This window comes from Triturus cristatus, chromosome 4_2 (genome assembly GCF_964204655.1).
Source record: "Triturus cristatus chromosome 4_2, aTriCri1.1, whole genome shotgun sequence".
Classification (NCBI taxonomy): Eukaryota; Metazoa; Chordata; class Amphibia; order Caudata; family Salamandridae; genus Triturus; species Triturus cristatus.
The window spans coordinates 359,965,512-359,989,494 of NC_140586.1; the positions used below are offsets into that span (position 1 = coordinate 359,965,512).

At 46.1% G+C, this 23,983-nt stretch overlaps 1 protein-coding gene across 1 annotated transcript in view; it reads right to left on the bottom strand.

The window, feature by feature from the left end:
• Nucleotides 1-23,983, bottom strand: part of CEP350 (centrosomal protein 350) — a 1,602,561-nt gene that overhangs the window by 1,525,382 nt on the left and 53,196 nt on the right. The window contains exon 6 of the mRNA XM_085601771.1: nucleotides 12,646-13,253. Within this exon, the coding sequence (XP_085457897.1) occupies nucleotides 12,646-13,253 (608 nt within the window). The remainder of the gene's footprint in view (nucleotides 1-12,645; nucleotides 13,254-23,983) is intronic.

Genomic DNA, 23,983 nt, shown 5'->3' on the forward strand with positions numbered 1-23,983 from the left:
CCGTAGAAGAGTACTGAAGTTGGAAACTGACATTCTTCGACTTGAAGGGGTGAACTCCCGAGATCCGAATGCGGATACTCAACACTCACTAAATATAAAACAACATGATTATAAACAGCTGCTGCTGGAGGAGACAGGTGGGAGAATACTGGCCAGCCGACATCGTATTTATGAACAGGGGGAACGTACAGGAAAGTTATTGGCATGGTTGGAGCACAGAGAGCAGGCAGCACGATGGGTGCGCGCAATCAAGGGGGCAGATGATACCCCGATTACTGACCCGCGAGAGATCGCTGAAACATTCGCTCAGCACTATAAAACAATTTACGAGGCCCCAACCGCCTCTCAGGCGGCGTGGGCGGAAGATCTTTTAGCAAATATTGAGGTGAGGGGGCTATCTGAGCAGGATGGCTTGGCGCTAGAGGCGGACCTGACCGCTGAGGAAGTACATAAGGCCATACAAGATTTTCGATCCGGAAAAGCGGCGGGCCCCAACGGTCTCCCGATCGAGTTACTTAAGCCAATGGCCTCCATGCTAGCACCTCACCTTCTCAACCTGTACAACGAAAGCAGCGTGCGCGCCCTTCTGCCAGACGACATACGTGAGGCGGCGATAGTCGTAATTCATAAGCCCGGCAAGCCTGCGGACGAGTATCAGTCATAAAGACCTATCTCTCTGATCGCAATTGAGGCAAAGATATTGGCCAAGTTATTGGCGAATCGACTGCTCCCCAACCTACCAGAATTGATCCACCCGGATCAATCTGGATTCATGCCGGAACGTAATACAGCGCGTAACTTGCGTAGGGTCAACGGAGTCATAGGCCGAGTGCAGACCTTGGAGGAAGAGGTGGTGCTACTGGCACTCAACGCACAAATGGCGTTTGACACCGTGGCATGGGAGTACCCGTTTGCAGTCTTAGACCGAATGGGCTTTGGCCCTAAATTCAAGGGATGGGTCCGGTTGCTCTATTCACAGCCCAGGGCCCATGTTGTGGTAAATAACTATCGCTCTACCACCTTCCCTCTCAGCCGAGGCACGAGACAGGGCTGCCCACTGTCGCCTCTGCTGTTCGCTCTGGTTCTCGAGCCCTTGGCGGTGTGGATAAGAGGGGACCCAGAGATTAGAGGCATGACGGAAGACCACGAGGACCGGATATCGTTATATGCAGACGATATTTTGCTATATCTTGCCTCTCCGGCCCGTTCATTGCGGCGGGTACTCCATATATTTCATATTTTTGGGGCGCACTCTGGGTATCAAGTCAACTGGATTAAATCCCAGATGTATTCCCTGTGGGGAGACCCTCCACAAAGTCCCCGAGGCTACGACATCCTGGTGGCATCCCAAGGTTTTCTTTACTTGGGGATATTTATCACCACCAATACCACGCTGTTTGCCGAGAAGAATCTCCAGGGGGTATTAAGGCGGTTTCGTACGGATGTAGTACACTGGAAATCTCTTCCACTAACATTGCTGGGCCGGGCGTCCTTATACAAAATGCTGGCCCTGCCGCGCTCTCTCTATGCGTTACAAAATACACCCAATCCGATCCCAAACTCCTATTTTTCACAGATTGAGATGGTATTGAGAGATTTGCTGTGGGACAATAAACCGCCCGCATAGCTATGACAAAGTTAACAATGGGATGGTATGATGGGGGCATTGGATTGCCAGACCTGCGTCTTTATTACCAGGCCACGCAACTGGCGGCCATTAACAGCTAGGTGTTTGGGAGGCATGATGATCCGAGCTTCCGCACAGATCATTGGTTGATGGGGAAAGGTGGCTATAATAGAGCTCTTTACACCAATCATAAGAAATTGGGACTTACTGGCCCGATGGCGCGCGCGGTGGAGGTGTGGCATGGAGTGCAGAAGCGGATGGGTTGGAGGGGGTCGCTTAACGAAGGCTACCCCTCTATGGGAACCAGATATTCTGGGGAGACTGAGTACATCGGTGGGATTCGATAAGTGAGAGATGATCGGAATCTCCAAAGTAAGCGACCTATGGGAAAAAGGCAAAATGGTAACATTCCAGGAGCTTCAGGCCAGATACCAATTGGCTTCCTCGGAGGGGTTTCGCTACCTGCAGATAAGCCATGCCATAGAATCGGCCCGAACTAAAAATGCGCACATTCCGGACTCTTCACCCTTTGAGGAGAGGCTCCTGTTAGACACAATGAACCGAAAGGCCATATCACTCACATACCGTAAACTAACCAACAATCGGGTGGACCCGATGTCAAAACTTAGGAGGGCCTGGGAAGGGGACCTAGGGGACTTGGCCGACGAGGATTGGCAGGAGGCATTATCATCACCCAGGGAGGTGGCTATCCCAATGAGTCTTCGCCTGGTGCAGCTAAAAATCCTACACCGAGTGTACTTTGATGCTACTCTATTACATAAACTTAATAGGCGACCCGACTCACTCTGCCAGACAATGCGCTCAGACGGGAACATTCCTACATATTTTATGGGAATGTCCCCACATACAGAGTTATTGGACTAATGTCACCTAGACAAATGGTTAGGACATGTGGCAAAGCTATACATCCGACACCCACGATGTGCCTTCTCAATATCTGGGTAGCAAATTGAGCAAGAATGGGTCACATTGGGGTGGTGTCTGGCTAAGCGGAATATCGCCCAAAGGTGGGGAATTGACAGCATACCACTACTGAGGGATTGGGCTAAAGACATGGACACGTAAATGGGACCACAAGTAGGGAAAATGGAATAAGTATAGGGGGGATATATGGGTCTCACCGACGATAGAGCTGAGGGGGGGAGAGACAGCGGGCAAATGTGGGGTGAGTACCGAAACAGTCGCACAGGGTGATAGGCGACCAGAATAGCGGGAGTGACACGGAGACTCCTGACTCGGAGACATATAAGGGTTTGTTGGAGGGGGAGGCTGGTGGCATGTAAATTTAGGTACCCTGGACTCGTGTGTGCTAGAGGTGCATTGAGGGAGTGTGGAAATGGTAGGAACGAACGTATCTGCATGGTCTATGCAATTGTCTCTGCTGCGGTCTTTGTTTCAAATAAAAAAAATATAAAATAAAAAAGAGTGAGATAAAGATGCAGGAAGTTTGAGATTGTAGGTTAACAAGGCTTCTCAGCAAAATCTTGGCCTTTGCACTTATTCTTTAACAAAGTAAGTACTGGACAGCTTCCTACAGACGTCACAGTTCGTTATAGGATGCGAGGCAGTAAGACAAAAAACACGTAACTTGTGGGCAATAGTGGCCTCTTTCTTTCTCCCACATGATTGTCACTTATAGAAGTGAGATGGGATTCAGACTGCAAAATGATGTAATAATCAAAGAATATATGGTAAACTCAACAGCAGATAGTAAACGTATTCTACTAAATCAGGTAATAATATTTCCAGGGCAGGAAAACAAGCTATTTAGAGGTTTGAGACCTCATAGGTGTTCTAAGATCCTTTGCACATGAGCTGGAAAAACTGGCTTTGGGAGGAAACTGCCAGTACAATGCCCTCAAGGAAGGGGAACCTCTCAGACTCTTAAAGGGACAGGCTCCTTATTTTCTCAGTTTTCAATGTAAGCCCATCAGGATGCATTTTTTGACATCATGTTCACTTCTTAAAGGTATCTGCTCTGCATTTGAATGCTGCAATGCAGTTCTACAAGGATAATCTGAAGCGGTATTGTGAACATTCAGAAAACAATTAGGCCTCACTTAGGTTTCCATTTCATAGACTAAATATGAACTCCTGGACAAAGACATTCTATGATGCTGTTTCCATGGAAGAAAACAATGCAAAAAGATGTTTTGGTGTCCCAAAATGCAGCGGCAAGTTATTTAAGCTTTTAAGACTTGAACGAAGATCCTATGATGCAGAAAAAATGGTTACTAGTAGCACTGGATCGGCATCATGAGATGGTTATTGAAGTCATAAGTATTAGAATAATTCCCTGCTGCATATACTGGAGCCTACAACACTTTAGTCACAAATATTCTGAAAGTGTTTGTGAATTTAATATGTGCAATATAAAAAGACACTAACTAGCTCATCCATCTTATAGAATTTTCTCAATTCAAATCTACAGTCCTGTATTAAGAAAAAAAAGTTACAAAACTACATTACAGTATCTTGATCCTAGACTGCTGCTAAAAAAATATGTAAACACCTTTTTTACTGCATTGTCTAAGACCAATATCTGTCCGATTAACCCCGTTCCAGCCCACAAGACAATACCACAGAGCTGTTACCCAGAAATGGTTTGCTTGGAATTACATTTCCTCGTAGGCATATTATCTGGCCGTAGAATATTCTGTACAAGGACTTAGTACACTGCACAAAATGTGGTTGTTTGTTGTTGGCCGTTCGGAGACCGCTCTGGGTGGCTAGAATCAACACTGAGAACAGGACTGGGAATCAGGCACCGAAAAAATGGGTGCAGTTTATTATATAAACAACACTATGCCTCTGTTAAGACGTAGGAGCATCTAGATGAATTGAAGATGGTCACCCTAGGCCTGAATTCTTGACCAGCTGAATTCCAAATCATCCTGAAGAGAAAGGCAGACTGTTCTACAACAAGGCTGGCTGCAGGTAAATGGGGAGTTAGACCACTCTAGGGTATTCTGGCAGACCAGCACACCCTATGCTTTATAGAACAGGCAGCGCTAGGTAGCAGTGCAAACATACGTATTCATATAATCTAATGCAATGGCACGATGGTTAAATTATTTATTCTGTTCACCATTCTTATAATGCTGGTAACATTGTTTTAATCCATTCTATTCATCATTACAGCACACATATTTTACGCAAGAGTACAATTGCTTCAACAAATGTCTGAAATGCCAATTTTTGCACTTATTTTTTTCTCCCTTTGGGCATGCCCGAGTTACTAAAGAAAGGGTAGAATACGTTTCCACGATTTCCTTGGGGGAATTAGGGTGGTCACGTTCTGAGGTTGCAGACACCATCCAGTGCCCTGTCAGTTTAGGGGACCAGATGGCCCACTGAGCTAACCAGGAATTAAGTTAACATATGCTGATGGTATGAGTGAACTCAATCCCTCATAGTCTTGAAGCTTATGTTGCCTAAACGTACAGTCTTACGGAGAAAGTAGGAACCGTACGACAAAAGGTATTTGTGGCCTCACCAAACAAGAGACGCTGCACCTCTAACAGCCTGGTACCCTCATCAGGTGCCATAAGTACTTTGGTTGCTGTGTTTCATTTGGTTGTTTGGATGTCTGAGGGTATTGCTGGTAACTTCTCTTTAGTTGACTTGTCTTTCAGTGACAATTCTCCAAAATGCTTTAGGATCACATTTTCTTCTACCACTTAGCTGACTAAAGTGCCCATGAGTACATTTCAAACGAACAACAGTTTAATGATACAGTCTTAAACCAAAGTCGAAATGTTGGTACTCTTAGAGAGGCAGGCCACTTTACACCTTTATTTTGCATAGGTACATACTCTTGCCGATTATTACTGTATGTTTTCAAAAAACATTTGATAGTGATCTCGGTCACTGCATTGCATTATTGCCAGGCTACTGGCTTGATGAGTTCTGTAAAATAATTTAACATTGGCCAACGTGATCTCACTATATCTTTGGCTTCCTGCAAGAGACATTTTTAAACATCTCTCTGTTATATGTAGTAGCGGTTTTTGTATGAGAGCATGCCAATTTTGTAGCAAGGGTTGTGGTTGTACTTCATTAAGATATTCCGCTATGCAGTCATCTCACATGCTATCTGGGTCAGAGGTTGCGTTTTAGTCTGTCCCCCACATCTGAATCACTGGCCACATTTTTTCCAAGTCTTAGTCTTCATAGTGAATATAAATGCACATTCATGATGGGGTAGGGAGTAACAGCAACAATTTGATTGTGTCTGTCTGTGGGGAGCACTTTTCCCCAAAATATGTGTCATAGGTCGATTTTCCATTCTAAACTGAAAATTGTTGGACCAAGGTCAAACATTTCATCAGTGTCAGAAAATACAATGTTGTTTAAGGGTCACTCAGAGTAGACGTGCACGTTCCTTCTTTTACTGTTCAAGGCTGGGTTGACAATGGTCGTTTGTACAGTCAATACTATACTATATATGGTGTGATTAAACAAAATAATGCATTTTGTTTCAGACTGGGATAGACATTTTAAGGTCATTCACCACAGGCCCAAACTGGAGAAGTTTTGAGGAAGCCTGCACTTCATAACTGTTCCCCAATTCTGAGCCTTGTAATGCAACATCAAAAGGAGGATGTGGTTACAGATACACTTGAGTAAATGGCCACCAATTTGTTTGGAAAGAAAAGCAATCTGTCCTAGCACCTAGATGGAGAGTATTGAAAAGTTTAACAAATTAATGTGCAAAAACTCCAATTTATAAAGGGTTAAGAGGCAAGGCAGTCCCTCCAGTCCTAACACTTCTACAGCTGACTCCACAAGTAGCTAGTCCTCAAAATCTGCTGTCAGGCTCACACAGGCCTGGATGAACTTCCAGGACAAGCATGTTTTTTTTTAGAAACCAATTGCAGTATTTTTGCAACCTCAAAAGAAATGCCTTGAAGACGTGTCATAGTATCAAAGCCGTTCTTAATATTCATGAGTGCTCAGACAACACGTGCCACACATTGTGATGAGTCTGGAGACTCACTGATGGGTTTGAATTAAGAACAAATGTTATTACAGCTAAAGAAGACAGACACAGAGGTCTGCACACTTAAGGATTTTAAAAAAGGAAACTGCAAATCCACCTAATGGCAAAGTCATCCTATGTCTAAGAGTATCACATTATCAGTGTGCAGCCCTTTCTTTTCTATGAAGTGACTGGCCCATAATCACTATACTGGCAAACGTACATCTATTCCTTCCCACCTCCAAAACATACCAGGATAGCCTTGCTGTTCCTCCACCATACCCAATCATCCTAGGCAGTGCACCTCTTCCCAGGACAATCAGAAGCCTGGCAGTACACATTGAGTTGTCTGATAGAAATTACCTTTTTTATTACAGCATCTAAAGTGAGAAAGTATACTCATAATACAGGAACTGCCGACAAACATAACAGCCCATTTGTAGCTTAAATTATATATGACAGAACCCAACAGCACTCAAACGCCTTCTGGGTAATAGGTAATCAGTACAACATTGGAAGATGTCAAAGTAATTTGGTACAGTCAGCCGGTCTCACTCATTAAAACACCAAGACCAGTCTCCCAAAACTCACCTATCATAGAAAATACCCATTCACAATGGTGTGCAACTCAAATTTCAGGCCCATTTGAAAAAGTCAGACTACAGAAAGGGATTCAATGCCATAAAAATATCAGTTCATGGGATATACAAAGTTCACATAATGTAGTAACCTGGCTCTGTTTATGATATTGTCACTAGGTGGTAATGCCGTACATAGAGCCCAGGGCTTCCAGAAAAGTGTACAGGGCTCAATGTAGAATCCAAAGTGATGTATTAGTGGTAGTGTGGTATAGCAGGGTCATAGGAGCACTGCTGGTCGAGCTCACCAAAGTCGGAAATCTTCTAACCGGGAAGGTTGTGATGTGGGGAACCCTTCAGATTCCCTCTGCAGGTGCCGTTGTGGGGGTCAGGACATGTCGGCCAACGCTAGATTCGGAGACCTGGTTGCTGAGGAGACTTCACTGGGCAGTTGGGCCACTCAGACTCGGCCGTGGGAGTCAGGTACAGAGTGGGCATGAGTCGCAGATTTGCCTGGGTCCGGAGTCTTTGCTGTTGGTTTCTTTTGGACAGGTCGGCGGTCCTCGGGAGACTGGAGTCTTTGTTGAAGGCAGCAGTCCTCCCAGGGACTTCAGAGGTCGCTGGCTGCAAGACAGGTCGCAAAATCGTCGAAGCTGGAGATAGGCCGGTAGGGCTGGGGCAAGGCAGTCATCGTCTTCATTCTTCTGCTGCAGTGTATCTTTCTTCGTAGGTAGTCCCAGATCTACTTTCCAGGTCTTGGGGAGCCACCTAAATACTACATTTAGGAGGCATTGTAGGGGAGTAGTAGGTAGGGCCAAAGGGCACCTTACATGGGGTGATTACACCCTCTATTATGCCACCCTCCCTCATCTTCAAGATGGCGGGGCTGAAAGTTGTGCTTCACCTTGCCTCCTTCACCTTAGGCGTGGGGTTGGTAGAGGTGGGCACATCTTCTATTCTTTTGAGTTTTTCCTGCTGGTTTTCCAACCAAAGTGTGAACCAGAGGCTGCCATCTGCCACTAGCGGCAGAGGCTGTGGGTCACATTACAACTGTGGCAGGCCTTTGAAGCTTCCCTCTTCAAGCACTGGTCCATCCTGGGGGAGGAGGTGCGACACCTCTGCTAAGGATATGCATTGTTTCTCGTCCCAGGAAGCAGGGGCTCTCTATCCATGGGTCCAGAAACATGGCTGGTGGTGTCTGGCAGCCTACAGCCGATCAGAGACCACACCAGGGTTGGTAGGTGCCCTCTGGGTACATGATACAAGAAATCTCACACTGGCATCAGTGTGGATTTATTGAAAGTAGTAGTACGGTACCAAACACTCCTGTGTTCAGTGAAGTCATCATAGTGCTGTGGAACCCGGGTTGTCGAGTTTCCAGCCCATGTCTCTATGGCTACACTAGCACATACAATATTAAGAAATGGACCCCAATATTGTAGGGGCATATCTGCTCATAGATATATGCCCTCGCCTGTGGTCTAGTGCACCCTGCCTTAGGATTGTGAGGCCTGCTAGAGGGGTGACTTACCTATGCCTTCAGGCAGTGTTAGCTGGTATGGCAGGGACCCTGTGCACTACAACTGAAACCACATCAAAACCAGGCAAAAAGTGGAGGGGCTAATCATGCAAAAAGAGGCATTTTCTCACACAAAGAGAGAAAGAAAGAATAGTGTGGGTAAAACATAAATCGCCATCTGAAATAAAATCATCCTCTTCGGACAGGAAATCTATTAATAGAACGGAGAGAAAAAAATAGGCACAACAAGAAGAAAAATATGGAACTAGTGAAATCTAGCAAATGGTCAGTGAACCTGAAGTTAGAAAAAAAAACTGAAAGAAAATAAAACTTCACCAAATCAGAAATTCATGTGCAGAAACAGACTAACAAACTGCTGCCTCGTGGTAGGATTTGCTCTTCTTCCTCGAACATTTTTTAGAAATAGAACCTGATTTTTAAGGAGGGGGTTGGAGAGGTCATGGAAAGAGCCTTTATAGATTTTTTAAAAATGTATGACATTAGGGTGCATAACACTAACTCTCCTGCTACATCGTCACCTGCCATCATTACCTTGTCACTTTTATCTAGTCAGCCTAAGTTACAATTACTACAACATTATCATCTCATTGTGGCCGTTACCTCACTGGTCCATGTCAACCCAACCAATAATTAACAAGCACTGAAAATGCAATAGGTCTTGCCTTTGATTAAGTTAAAGCCATTTGCTTTGCTAATGGTATTGTATAGCAAAGCAAATGGCTTTAACTTAATCAAAGGCGAGAATTATTGCATTTTTAATGCTTGTTGACTATTTCCAGTCTGGTTTCACTCAAAACTGCAGCACCGAAACAGCCCTGTCCCTCAAGGAAGTTCTTTCAATATTGTAAATGTGTAATCTATGCCTGTACGACCTTCACCCTATTATGTTTTTTGTGACTGCCGTCTATTGTTTTATTCTACTTGTTCTTCTTTCTCGTTAGTTTCTGTAACATGTAAATATGTAAAATTCTCCTGTAACGTACTTGGTTCTATTGTGAAGCGCTCTGACACCTTTGGCTAAAGTCCGCGCTATATAAAAATGCATTAAATAAACCCGGAGTTCAATTCACCTTTAATGTACATGTATATTTATATATTTGTTATTGCTATGGTCTGCCTTTATTTTGAAGCGCTCTGATGCCTCTGGGTCATTCATATCTGTTCTATATAAAACTTAAAAGCTCAAAAATAAAATAAATAAATAAGCCTCTTTACCCTTCTACCACACACAGCAAAATGCTGATGCGGAAATTCTTGCACCTACTAGTACTCCAGCCTTAAGCGTTGGTGTTATAGGAACGAGTCACTATCATTTCCGGGGCGCTAGGGGCGGTCTCTTCTGGGAAACTTGAGTTGAACATTTCCGGCGTGACTGAGGCGGCTGTTCTCGAGGCGGTCCTTTTTCTTTATAACCAATCCCAGGCCTCAACGGCTGATACCGGCCACTCGGCACCTCCTTCTACCGTCCCCTGTCTGTCAGTCACTATAGGCTAGTTTTACCATTAGGTCTCCCTGCCTTCTGTTTTTAGGTCTCTGAAAGCGGACCAGTGTATACAGTTACACGCGTATTCACGAACCAATACGGAATAAATAGATGGTTTCATTTTATACAGACTAAAACATTATTTGACACGCAAGTGAGTACTTGATAAACACGCAGCAAGTTTCCCGGACACAAGACTTACTCCCCGTCTCCTTAAGGAGACCTATAAAAATCCGATTGCCTCCGTTTTACTTCCAACTCTAAAACCACAACAGGAAGAGTCGGAAGTAAAACAGAGGCAATCGGATTTTTATAGGTCTCCTTAAGGAGACGGGGAGTAAGTCTTGTGTCCGGGAAACTCGCTGCGTGTTTATCAAGTGCTCACTTGCGTATCAAATAATGTTTTAGTCTGTATATTATTTCACGTTGATGGGGACCCTTTTGCTTAAAGACAGACGTGTACGCCACCGGCTGATGTGACGATCGAGCGTTTGCTTGAAGAGCTTTCCCTTGGAGGCCGACATGGCTGCTGTACTTCCAACACCTAAGGATCTCTATGTATCCAACTCTTTGGGAGATCTAAACAAGAAGGCAGAAGTGAAGCTTGACAAACCAAGCACCAAAAAGTACGACCTTTTCTTTTTTACTCCAACGTTTGTGTGGCCGTTGTATACAATGAAACCATATTGGTTCGTGAATACGCGTGTAACTGTATACACTGGTCCGCTTTCACTTTCGTCTTAGGCAAGATGATTTCTTATCTTTATGGGGCCATGTGTTTTGAACACATGGCCCCATAAAGATAAGAAACCTTTTGCGACAAAAGTAAAGGCGCACGGAAGGCAGACAAGCCTGTCCAAGTGGGACGGCTCAAAAAGCCAAAACGTGAAGGTCACGAAGAGCTCTTTTCCAATGGCTGGCCACCGTTTAGCATAAACGGTGACACCAGCCAATGCAAAAGAGGGGCGGGGCTTGAAGCCCTTTACTGAAAAATACCCAAAACGTTAAATCTCGCCAACGAGACTGCGCATGTGCGCAGCCCACGCCAGCCGAGACCTAAAAAATGACACTAAAATGCTGGAATAATGTATTAAGTAAATTACATTATGTACCCCGAATCCTGCCTATACCCCCGGGCTATGATGAATATCTTATTTGCATTTAATTGAGTTTAATTTGTCTAAGTTCATTTGTATCCTTAACCCTTGCACCAATGCTTGCCAATAAAATATTAATATTTAATACATTTAAAATTAAAATGAATGACGGTATCCTTAGCCTAATCAATGTTAAATATATAATCAACGGAGTTCTAGTTTTGATAAATATGGTATCTTAGCCTTAATGCTAATTCTACCCAATGTTAGTTATTTTATTGGGGTTTTAAAAACAAAACAAAAAAAAAAAAAAACAGAATGCCTTCCCCTGCCTTTTAATAGTCCAGGCCTCAACCAATTGAGAGAAGTGTTTGGAGGAGAGAAAGACTAGCAATAACCAACAAAAAGTACTCATATTAATTTTTATTCAAATGTACTATATAATCGTTATTATAATTGCTTGTACGTTTCCAGAGTTAAACTAATGGTGCACAGTAAATTAACAAATTACATACTTGTGTTGCAGTAGCAACTTATTGGAGATTGATTTGTGGAGTTGATTGTGGAAAGGTGATAAGTTCTCCGAAATGAGAATGTTTGTGTTCCGTGATTCTCTCAAACAGGAGGAAAAATTCAGGAAACGTGAGGAAGGGCACCTGATAGAGGGGACCGCTATACACTGAGGGTGTGGATACTTATATCCTTGTATTCCTCCGAGATCAAAGTACTAATTTCCTTTGAGAACTTAATCTGGTTAATGACCAGTGCTTAATTTGTAAAAGGATAAATGCCTGGCCCTAAATTCTTGCTCAGAAGCCCGCATCCAGAACTCTTGAAAGTTGGAGTGCAGTATACCAATACTGCGTAGCCTTGATTTCAAATCATTCCTCTTTAATCCCCTAACACACACTCCTTGCCTGTTTATCTCACTCTTGCAGGTTCTTTTTCATTTTAGCTTTCTCCTTTTGTAACTGTTTTTTTCCTACTGCCCCACTTTGTGTTGGTTATCTTTCTTGCTCTGGATGAAAGACATAGGAGGTAACATAAGTGCCAGTAGGCCCACCGGCAACCTCTGGCTCAAATTAACAACGGTCTATAACCATCACATTAGTTTAGCCATATGCTTCGGTAAGCCTTCTCCTAAAATTACTTTGGGTGTGAGCATCAGAACAAACAACCCCTGCCTCCTCCAACCTCTACATTGGAACAGTGACATTTTGTTTCTGCCACTATTTCCAGACCCCAAGCAACACTGGCAAAGTGACACTTTGTGTAAAGCACCCATTATGGTGTTTTATCCAATTTATTGAACACGCACCTTTGTAAGCTGGAGCTGGCGGTGCCACTGCCACTTTCCGGACTTTGGCATTGGTCCCTGCACATTCTGTGTTGTTGACCAGGATTGGCTGCTCAGTGTGGACCCGGTGCACATCCCTGCCTCCTGCTCCTTCTGTGTGCTCCCACTGCTTACGGATCCGCTCCTTTAGCTTCTCAAGTTTGGCATCAGGCTGTCGCCGTCTCAAGATTTCCAGACGGTGGGAGCTTGTGCTGCTTACAGAAGCCTGGGACATTTCTGACATGTGCATGTTTTTCTGCCCACTCTCTGGTGTATTGGAAAAATTTTGTTTTTGGTCAGTACTATGGACTCGGGACAAGATAGCAGCTGGCATCCCCTCAGTTCTGTCTGGACTGCTTGCTTTAAGGACATGGTCCGAGCACTGCAGGGCATCAATAGCGGGGCGGTCATTCAAATATCTTACAACAGTGTCATCAATGGCAGAGGAACGAGTGCTGTCAAATTCCTGGGTGTCTTGACTGTAAACTGTACGAACAGCTGCTTCTCCCTTCGTACTTTCCACCCCAGCAAGCAATGCTTTGGCCTCCAACTGACTGGAACTCATGTATGGTGAGGTTGCATAGGTCTCCCTGTAAAACAAAGCAGAAGCATCAGCAGATAATATCAGGCCAAGATGGACTAACAATCAATCAGGAGAACAATAAAAGAAGATCTTCCTGACTAGCACCAGGTGAAGAATTTGGAGATTTCTTAGATCATGAACACCCAACTCTGGAGTTGTGGTCAACTCAGTCAGCGCCTGCAGGATACAAGCACTAACAATCATGTCCATCACAAGTAAAAATGTTTTTTTTGTAAATGTAATTCTTAATATGTTCTGCTTACCTCTAGGAAGCAAGCAGCTGAGATCAGCGGCTGCACCCACATGTCTTAAACAGTTGCAATCAGTTCCTTTCACCTGCCAGATGTGTGTAGCAGTGACTAATTTACTTTCACATGCATGATGCAGGCAGGTGCATTAGCTCTCACCCACACCTGTCAACAATGTTCACAGAGAAAAGCAACTATTCTGCTCCTAACTGCAGGAAGCAAACAGCCAATGATTAGTTCCTGCAGAATATGAATGGCTAGGATGGAATCTCATTAGTAGTCTAACTGAACAGTACGGACCTAAACTGCAGAATGTAGTGATCATGGGTATCCTAAATAACCGGCTTTTAAGAGTGTGAAACATGGAATGCGGGGAGGTCAACGAAACAGAAGCTCAATGGCACAATTCCACCTACACTACCTTACATATTTTCTACACTAGCTGGTTTTCACTCTTTCATCAAGTACACCCCAAGTATTTTATCTCCAGCTTTACCTCTAATGAAAGTCTCATATGGAAAATAAAGTTGTGCGTTTGTTCTGAAGGAATAGGTAGGTGTACAGGGCCTGAAGTGAGAGGTAAAGAGCCTTGTTACAATATGCAAGCTTGTGTCTTTTGAGAGCCAGAGTGACTTTCTTGAAGCCATGTCACCACAAATAAAGAAACACAAGAAAAGAAGGGAATCTAATATGCTACTTACCAGTAAGCATCTGTTCTTGGCATGTAGGGCTGCTGACATTCATATCTGTGCATAGATCGCCGCCTAGTGTTGGGTCCGGATGATTGCACATTGTTGTCCTGGAAGAGTCTTCGAAGTATCACGAGATAGGTGGCTCCTCCCCTGGACTACAGTGCGCATGGGCATCCCCTCCATCCTTAGATTGTTTTTCGCCATTGTGGCATAGATGGAGGGTAATACAGTGAATGATGACCATGCTAACTAGTAATTACTGAATGCTACAGCTGCTACAGGCGCCGGGGAGGAGGGTGGGCGATATGAATGTCAGCAGCCCTACATGCCAAGAACAGATGCATACTGGTAAGCAGCATATTCGGTTCGAGGCATGTGGGCTGCTGAATTCATATCTGTGCATAGATTATATAGCAGTCCATCCATTTAGCGGCGGCTTCCCGTGCCAGCTGCAGCAGTCTGAAAAAGAGTTTTGAGAACAGCCTGTCCCACAGCTGCCTGCTGTCTTGAGTGTACATCTACACAGTAGTGCTTGGTAAATGTATGTATAGTGGACCATGTGGCTGCTCTACATATCTCCTCTAAAGGAATATTTCCCAGGAAAGCCATGGAGGCCCCTAACTTTCGTGTGGAGTGGGCTCTTGGAGGAATTATTAGTGTGCGCTTAGCTTTTTCATAGCAAATCTGTATACACTTAACGATCCACCTAGCTATTCCTGCTTTGGAAATGGGTTGCCTTTGTGCTGTGGAGAAAAGGCAACAAACAGTTGTTTTGTTTTCCTGAAATTTAGTGTTCTGTCAATATAGTACAGGAGAGCTCTTTTGATATCAAGTGTGTGGAGCATTCTCTCTGCTACATTCTCAGGATTAGGATAAAACACTGGTAGTTCTATGGATTGGTTCATATGGAACTGCGAAATTACCTTGGGCATGAAAGTAGGGTTGGTGCGTAGTACGACCCTATTGGCATGAACCTGTATAAATGGCTCTTGAATGGTTAGTGCCTGAAGTTCACCAACTCTTCTTAGGGAAGTAATGGCAACTAGGAAAGCTACTTTCCATGTTAGAAATTGAATCTCACAAGAGTGTAGAGGTTCAAAAGGTGGTCCCATCAGTCTGGTGAGGACCACATTTAGGTTCCAGACTGGTGAAGGAGGGTGTCTTGGAGGAATCACACGTTTGAGTCCCTCCAAGAAAGCTCTGATGGCAGGCACTTTGAACAGTGAGAGGTGCTGCCTGTTCTGAAGGTAAGCTGCCAGTGCGGTTAAATGTATACGAATGGAATTGTATGCTAGATTGCATCGGTACAAGTGTAATAGATAACAGATAATGTTTTGCGTCGATGCATCCAGCGGATTGATGTCATTATTTTTACAAGAAATGACAAATCGTTTCCACTTAGCCGCGTAGCAGGCTCTGGTAGTGGCTCTCCGTGCCTCCTTGATGATATTCATACATTCTGGAGGCAAGTTTAGGTAGCCAAATTCTAAGATCTCAGGAGCCAGATCGCCAGGTTCAGCTGTTGCGGATCTGGGTGCTGAATCTCGCCATGGCTCTGCGTTAAAAGCGTGGGTGTTAGCCGTAGTCGTTGATGCGGTACCACGGAGAGTTCCAGAAACGTGGTGTACCATGGTTGGCGTGCCCACGTTGGAGCAACCAGGATGAGCGTCATTGAGTGTTGCCTCAGTTTGCGTGCCACCAGCGGTATTAATGGTGCTGGGGGAAAAGCGTACGCAAATCTGCCTGACCAGTTCATCCATATTGCATTGCCCTGCGAATGTGGGAACCTGGCGACAAAGTTTTGGCATTTTGCGTTTTCCCTTGTGGCGAATAGGTCTATCTCTGGATGACCCCACCGTTCGAAGTACGGTTGGAGTACTGATGGATGCATCTCCCACTCGTGTATTTGGTGGCTGTGTCTGCTGAGCAGATCCGCCATCTGGTTGTCCTTGCCCGGGAGGTGTTCCGCCATGAGGAAGATGTTCCTCTGAATGGCCCACTTCCACATGCTCTGATCCAAATGAGACAACTGTGGAGAGTGTGTTCCTCCCTGCTTCTGTATGTAGTACATGGCAGTCATGTTGTCCGTCCGGATCAACACGACTTTGTTGCACAAGTGTACTTTGAATGCCTTCATTGCAAGGAAGATTGCCATGAGTTCCAGAAGGTTGATGTGCATCCTCCATTGCTGTGTCGTCCATAGTCCCTGCACTGTGTAATTGAGTACATGAGCTCCCCATCCCTGGAGAGATGCGTCCGCCGTCAGTATGATTTGTGGGACAGGCTCTTGGAACGGTCGGCCCTTGCAAAGGTGTTGTGGATTCCACCAATGCAGAGAGTTGTATGCCCGACCGCTCACCAACACTAGGTCCTTCAATTGTCCGTGAGCCTGATTCCACTGACGTGCCAAGCACTCCTGAAGCGGGCGCATACGTAACCTCGCGTGCGGGACTATGAAGATGCAGGAGGCCATCATGCCTATCAACTGCATAAACACTCGTGCCGGTAGTGAGTGTTGAGGTTTGAACTTTTTTATGAGCAACTGCATGCTGTTGATCCGTACTGAATTGGGCTGTGCCTTGGCTGCCAGAGTGTCTATGGTCGCGCCTAGGTGTTACGTGGTCGGGGGGCAGTGACAAGGCGTCACTGTTTGTAGGTGGCGGAGGACCTGGAGCTGTTGTTCCCTCGGCCTCTGCCTTTGACGTGGTTTCCACCTCTATTATTCTTATTATAGGTGGTCTGTGAACCTCCTTTAGTGTACTGCGACTGTTGGGAGTTCTGGTTTTTAGATGGTCCTCTGTTGCTAGAGCGACGAAAGGACCCACTCCGAAACGCTGTGATTGCAGAGCCCCCATAGACTTTGCAGTCTCTGTATCTTTTTTGATCTTTTCTAGGGTGGTGTCAACTTCGGGGCCAAAAAGGGAGTCAGGGTTGACAGGTTGATTGAGTATCGTTGTCTGTATCTCTGGTTTGAATCCTGAGATTCTCAACCAAGCATGCCTTCTTAACAGGACGCTGGTGTTAATAGCCCTAGCTGCAGTGTCCGCTACGTCAAGAGCGCACTTAATGGAAGCGTTGCTTATGAGCTTCCCTTCTGTAATAAGCGACTCTGCTCCTTCTTTAAACTGATCTGGGAGGTGCTGTAGCAGTGTTTCTAGGGTATCATAATGCGCCCTGTCGTATCGAGCCAGAAGTGCCTGAGTGTTGGCAATTCTCCAGATGTTAGCTGCCTGTGCAGCAACTCTTTTTCCTGAAGTTTCCAAGACCTTAGACTCCTTGTCAGGGGGAGGACCATCACCCGTTGTCTGTGAATTGGCTCTCTTCCGAGCATTGGACACCACCAACGAGTCCAAAGGCAACTGGCCTCTTATGTAGGTAGGGTCCACAGGAGCTGCCCTATATTTTTTGTCAATCCTTGGGTTTAGTACTCTCGCCCTTGTGGTCTCCTTAAAAATGTCATGAGCCGGTTTTAGGACCCCCTTCAGCATGGGCAGAGTCTTAACAGATCTTTCTGAGGTAGAGAAGGTATCCATCAAAAAATCATCCTCAATAGGATCAGTTTGGAGCTGTACATCATGATTTTTAGCTGCTCTCTCGAATAAGGCATTGAAAGCAGCAGTATCCTCAGTAGGAGATGATTTTACCACATATGCCGGTGTGTCTGGAGCAGTATGTGGGTCCCCTGTACCAATATCGTCCACCCAAGGTTGGTTTTGATCTTCAGGGTCAGTGTCCACAGGATAAGTGTCCTCAACATCACCAGCATCCCCTGCATCCACATCAAACTGTGTGGGTGAGAATGACTGAGGCTCCTGGTCATAATATTGAACATGTTCTACTAGAACTGGTGATGTGGTCCTCTTCTTCTTCAATGGAATTTTGTATGGCTCCATTGATTTCTCTGGCAGTATCTTTCTTTTATATATTGAAAGACTACCAGTCTCCGCATCGATGAACTGCCTAGGCTCCTCATCTTCCTGAGGTACTTCGACAGCTCTCTGTCCCATTGGCATTCCTGTTGGGGCTTCGACAGGTTTCTTCGGGTCGACCCCTTTTTGCGGCTCGGGACCCTTCTTTGCGTCGAACATCGGCGGTCGTACCGCCGGTGGTAGTCCGAATTTTATGTGCGTCGACGCGATGTGAACTGTGCTGACCGTCTTCGGCTGCGGGGGTGCTTTTGCGCCGAGCATGGAAGCCGTGTCGTGGATGCGGAGTAACGACTCCGACACCTTCTTATTTAGGAAGGGAGACGGTATTGTTGATTCGACACGTTCCTTCGATACCCTTTTGGACGTGGCATCTAACCCCGAACCAGACGCCGTGTTCTCGACACGAGGACTGGGATGGGTCGGCCGTCGGGAGTCGCTCTGTATTTTTGTGTCGACGATCCTCGGCGCCGATTTTTTCGGGTCAGCAACCTTGACCTTGGTTGTTGGCGCCGCCTTCGGCTCGACGTCCCCATGAAATCTCTGTGCGTCGACGGCCTTCTTTTGTTTGTTCGGCTCCGAGGGATTCGAGGCCTTGTTGCCGATGAGAGACTCTTTCACTTTCGGTTTCGAGTTAGGTGCCTGTGCCTTCAGTTTCGATTTCGTTTGATCGAATGATGGCGCTTTCGATACCGATGGCTCTTTAGGGTAGTTCGTAGCCGTGCCTTTATGCGGGGCTGTAGAACGAGAAGAATGATCTTGGGTAAGGCCTTGTGGAGATCCCTCGACCTGAGCCTTATCGAGTGCCTCTCTGGGCCCTGTACCGACATCTGGGCCTAGCTCATCTTCTGAGCCATCCTCCTCTGCCCCAAGGGCCGCCTCATCGTCTCCTACCTCTTCGACGACACCATCTTCCTGTTCGTCTACTATACGCTCGTCTTCGGCATCATAGTCGGATTCTCGCTCCGAAGCCGGATCAGATAGCTCCCCCCGAACTTCAAGGTCCACGACCTCCTCATCTTCTGTCCCGAAGATGTTGTCCGGGTTCGGCGTCGCTTTCTGCGCCTCAAGCCGAGCTGCTAGACGAATGCGAAGGGTCTTCTTCGATCGAAACCTGGAACACGCCATACAGGTGGCTTCGTCGTGGTTTGGAGAGAGGCACTTGTTGCACACCGGGTGCACGTCGAAGCGAGCATACTTAGCGTTGCAAAGAGGGCAACGCTTAAAAGGGCTATTCGATGTCTTTGGTTCCATCGTTGATGATCTACTCGAGAACGCCCTCGACAAATAGACTTGGCGCCGAACGAAAACAATACCGACGAATGTAAAGGCCTAAATACTCAAAGAGCTAAGATTAGGACATCCGAACCCAATGGCGGAAAAAAAAAATCTAAGGATGGAGGGGATGCCCATGCGCACTGTAGTCCAGGGGAGGAGCCACCTATCTCGTGATACTTCGAAGACTCTTCCAGGACAACAATGTGCAATCATCCGGACCCAACACTAGGCGGCGATCTATGCACAGATATGAATTCAGCAGCCCACATGCCTCGAACAGTATGTCCTTGGACTACAGTTACATTTCCTATTGTGAACTAAAGCAACAAGCATTGGCAAGGCCAAAAGGATTAGCTGAAGAGAGCTTTTGACTTGGTCAATGTTTTTAGCTATGTTGCACAGCAGCAAGACTGCAGCGTTGCATGACTTGAATTAAAAATAAAGTGCTATGACACGATCAGCAGACACCCGATAAGCAATATCAAGGGGGGTGGGGGGTCAGGCGACAAAAAAGAAGGGGGCAAACAACAAAAATGGAGGTTGACAAACAGGAGGGGGCAAGCACAAATACAGAAGTGAACAAAAGCACACAGGTAAGAGAGAGCAACACAGTGAGGTGGGGTGGAATTCATGTACTCTTAGTGAGTGCTGTGAGAAGTTGCCCTGGTATATGCTGACCACTAATTAAAGTGGGCACCTTGCACCAGTCCAAACGACCCTTATTGATGATTAGTTTAAAGACAACCTTTATTGAAAGCTATCCTAGTGGTAGCTATGGAGAGCATCCTTCAGGCTAAGTCTCGAAGGAATGGAAAGCAGTTTGTTTTACCAGGTCTGAACCTCCTGAATGACCAAATGAAAGGAGAACCACACAAGAGATATATAAAATATATGTATTTATTACTAAACACTCTCTACTAACCTCTTTATGAGATTAGAGCACAAAGCACACAAGATTAAATCACTAGAACGACAGTAAATAGCACAATACACAGTGGGCTCCAGGGGGAGACCAGACCATATACTAAGAAAGTGGTATAACAACCACTACTTAACTAGACACAGAGTCCCTTGAGCACGTAGAATCGCTGGGACCCCAAGGAACCACCCAAGGTAGTGACACAGGGGACCCACGGAGGACAGGTGCAGTGTGTGAACACAGGCGCGAGCTCCGTACAATCCTATGGGAAAGTCGTGGATGGAATTTTAAAGATTAAGGACACTTCGGAGAGGACTATAAGCAAACCCTTTAAAAACCTAGAAGGTTCTAAGGCCAGCACCCTTGAGAGTACCGTGTTACCTATGCCAGAGGAGCCAGGTGCATAGGGGTCAAGGGATGTCGGAAACCTTCGTTGTTTTCAATGGCGTGATGCGGAAACGTGCTACTGCCGGGAAGATGAAAACTGTCCGGTGGAATCCAAGCCTGGATCCGAGGTGAGAAGAACCTGAAAGCAGAGGGGACAGAGTCTGGGTCACTTCAGGGTGACCAGGGACACGATAGACGAATGCCCATCGATGTCAGGTACTTCATGTGAGAAGATGCGGTGCTGGACTCTGCAGCCACAGGGACCAGTAGACGACGACGATGACTAAAGTCCAGGGGTGAGCTGTCCCATGAAGGATGTCGAGTGCGGGGGGGGGGGGGGGGTTGGGTGGGGGTCTTTGTCCGGATTGAACTCCAACAAGCCTTGGCAACTGCGACCCACGCGGGCAGAGGAAAGAAGCTTCAGTGAGGACCAGCAAGGTCCTGGGGACTCTCCAAGCAATAGCGAGTCAGGGCACGTCTGGAGCAACCAGGAAAGCCCACTGAAAGTCAAAGTTATCTTCACAGGGACCCACATGCCAACGGACCAGGGATCGCGAAGGGACCTCGAGCTGAATCACAAAATACCAGCCCACGGCCTACACTAGTGGAGTGTACGCCGGAAATCTTCGGTGGAATTACTGCTCGGGTCAGGGCTACTAGTAGCCCAAAGCACAACCTTAGGGATCGCCGAAAAGCATATGCTGCTGCAAAAGTACACGGTGCACAGGGGTTCGGGTTGCACGGTCCCCCCGAGGGATACTGGTCTCAGAATTGCTGAGAAGTCAGATCAACCTCTTGGACGCTTGGGAACCCACCTCCTGGTGTTGTAGAAATCTTCGGAGTGCTCGGGAGATGCAAACCGGTCAGATGCGTTAAAGGTGCCTGTCTTGCAGAGGAGTAACTCCTTTAGTCCAAGGGAGATTCTTCAGTCATCCAGCGTAGTGTAGATCAAAGTACTTGGTTTCTGTAACAGTGTTCAGTCCATGTAAAATCTAAAGTCCTGTAGTCAGGGGTTCCTACTTTATACCCAAGGAAGGGGTGGGACAAACTCTGGGGACCCACCTATGGGAGGGTCAGGACAAAGGGGTGGCTACACCCATGTCCTTTGTCCAGTTTCGTGCCAGAGCAGGAGCAAATAGCTCCTGCAACTGGTTTGAGCTGGACTATGCACATGGACACCAAATGTGCCCCCAGTGCAGACTTTAAAGCACTCTAAGAGTGCACCCACCCAGCCCCAATACACTAAAGCCTGTCTGGGAGGTAGTCACACCTCCCTGTGACAGGAAAACTATTGTCAAGCGTTCTCCTGCTCGAGCTTGGCTCAGCAGCAGTAGGGCAGACTCGTGTCGGAGGCTGGCAGCATCCATTTTGTGATGCCCAGGTCGAGAAAGCTGGTACCGGGTAGCCCGGTATGTGACACAAGTCCCTCTAGGAGGGTGGCATCATACCTCCCCCGCCAGTTAATGGAGGGGAGGTATAATTCCAAAGTGTGACACCAAACATGACATGTTTCTAAGCAGCCGTTTTAAGGTTAGCGTTTACTTAAAGGTTATAATGGACTTAAATATATATGGCTGGCTGCATCACAAACAACCCCGGAAAATAGGCTCCGAAGGCTGCAGAGGGGCTCTGCTCATGCAGGTGCACCCTCCCACATAAAACCCAGCACCCAGCCGTCAGGATTGATCAGGCCTGCCATAGGGGTGACTGATAGGTTTATATGTGCAGTGATTTAGAATAGATATAGTGATTTAGAATAGATATAATGAACCTATATCCAAGTAAGGGGTGCATGCACCACCTTACACAGGCTGCAGTAGCAGCCCTGTGGTGGCAGTTTGAACGGTTTCTCAGGGGTGGCACAATACATGCTGCAGCCCCTGGGAGGCCTCTGGGGTACCTATGCCCTGGGTATATAGTATACCATATACTAGGGACTGATAAGGGTACCCCAGTATCCAATCTGGAGTGTACCTAAAGTACATGCAATCAATTTAGGGAGAAAGCAGATAAACTGGGGTCCTGATTAGCAGGATCCCAGTCAGACTAGTCAAAAACGAGCAAAACACCAGGAAAAAAGTGGGGGTAACCATGTAGTCAGATTCCACCTTCCTGCAAGTACTACAACAAAAAGAAATAAGCATTGGCAAAGCCAATAGGTCTCATCAATCTGAGAGCTATTGGTGTTGTGAATGTCAATGTCTTTTAGCCGTTGAATAGCATAAATGCACTACAACACAGCCTGTGTTAGCCGCATAATCGCGGTACTCTTTCATAGCACTACTGTTTAAGCTGAGAGTAGCTGCGAAGTACAGAACAACTACTTGTGCATAAACTGCCAAGTCACAAACCACTCTGGAGCGAAACAAAGATAGCTCAAGCAACTGGATGGTCATGAATGTCAAACAATAAACTAATGTAGTTTGATGAAAAAGAAACTACATCTGGCACTCCGGAAAAAGTAATTATGCAGGTCACATCTCCTTCACAGAGAACGGGCACAACCCTTGCGGTAACAGTGCACATCTCATAAACCCATACGTTTTGGTACTGTCCATGTATAACAATGCAAGGAACTTCGGTACATACTCCATCGTTGAGACATAGTTCAGCAGAGAAGACTGGTTATTGTCTAGTAAAAAGCACTGTGGTCCTGCAGAGACAGGTTAGTACTGCCTTGGTCACTGAAATATGGTTAGCAAAGATGGCACAGTACTGTCTAATTTATTGAACTATAGTTCTAAAGCAAAGAACTGATGCGGTTTAAGATAAATCACTACAGACCTGCAGAGAGATCCTTTTGCTGTGTGTGGATGAATAATTAAAAAAAAAATTTAAAACGGTTAAAAAAAAAAACCTCCGTTTTTGCTTCATAGGCTTTTTTTCCGCATTGAACCATAACCATCAGGCTGTTTATCCGATTTTACATTTGCACTTTTCTTCAACGTTTTTTGTTTGCTATTTTGTTTTCTATTTGGGGGACAGAGAGGTGTGCTTGTTGCATTTCTCTACTAAATCTTTTTTTTACTGGGCATTTTCCAGTACTTTCCTGAGACCCAATGTATTTGTAATATTCACATGTGCCTATTGCCACCAGATGGAGGTGTAGTCTCTCTTTACCATCGGTGGCCGGCTGCGGTGCATGTCGCTCGCTGGCCGGAGGTGCACTCGGCGTTCCGGCTGCACACGCTGCGAAGAGGAGCGGCACACTTACTCCCGGAGGGAGCCCAGGGCAGAGTGCTGGAAGCCGCAGGGAGGCCACTGGGGAGCGGAACAGGGCGGCACGA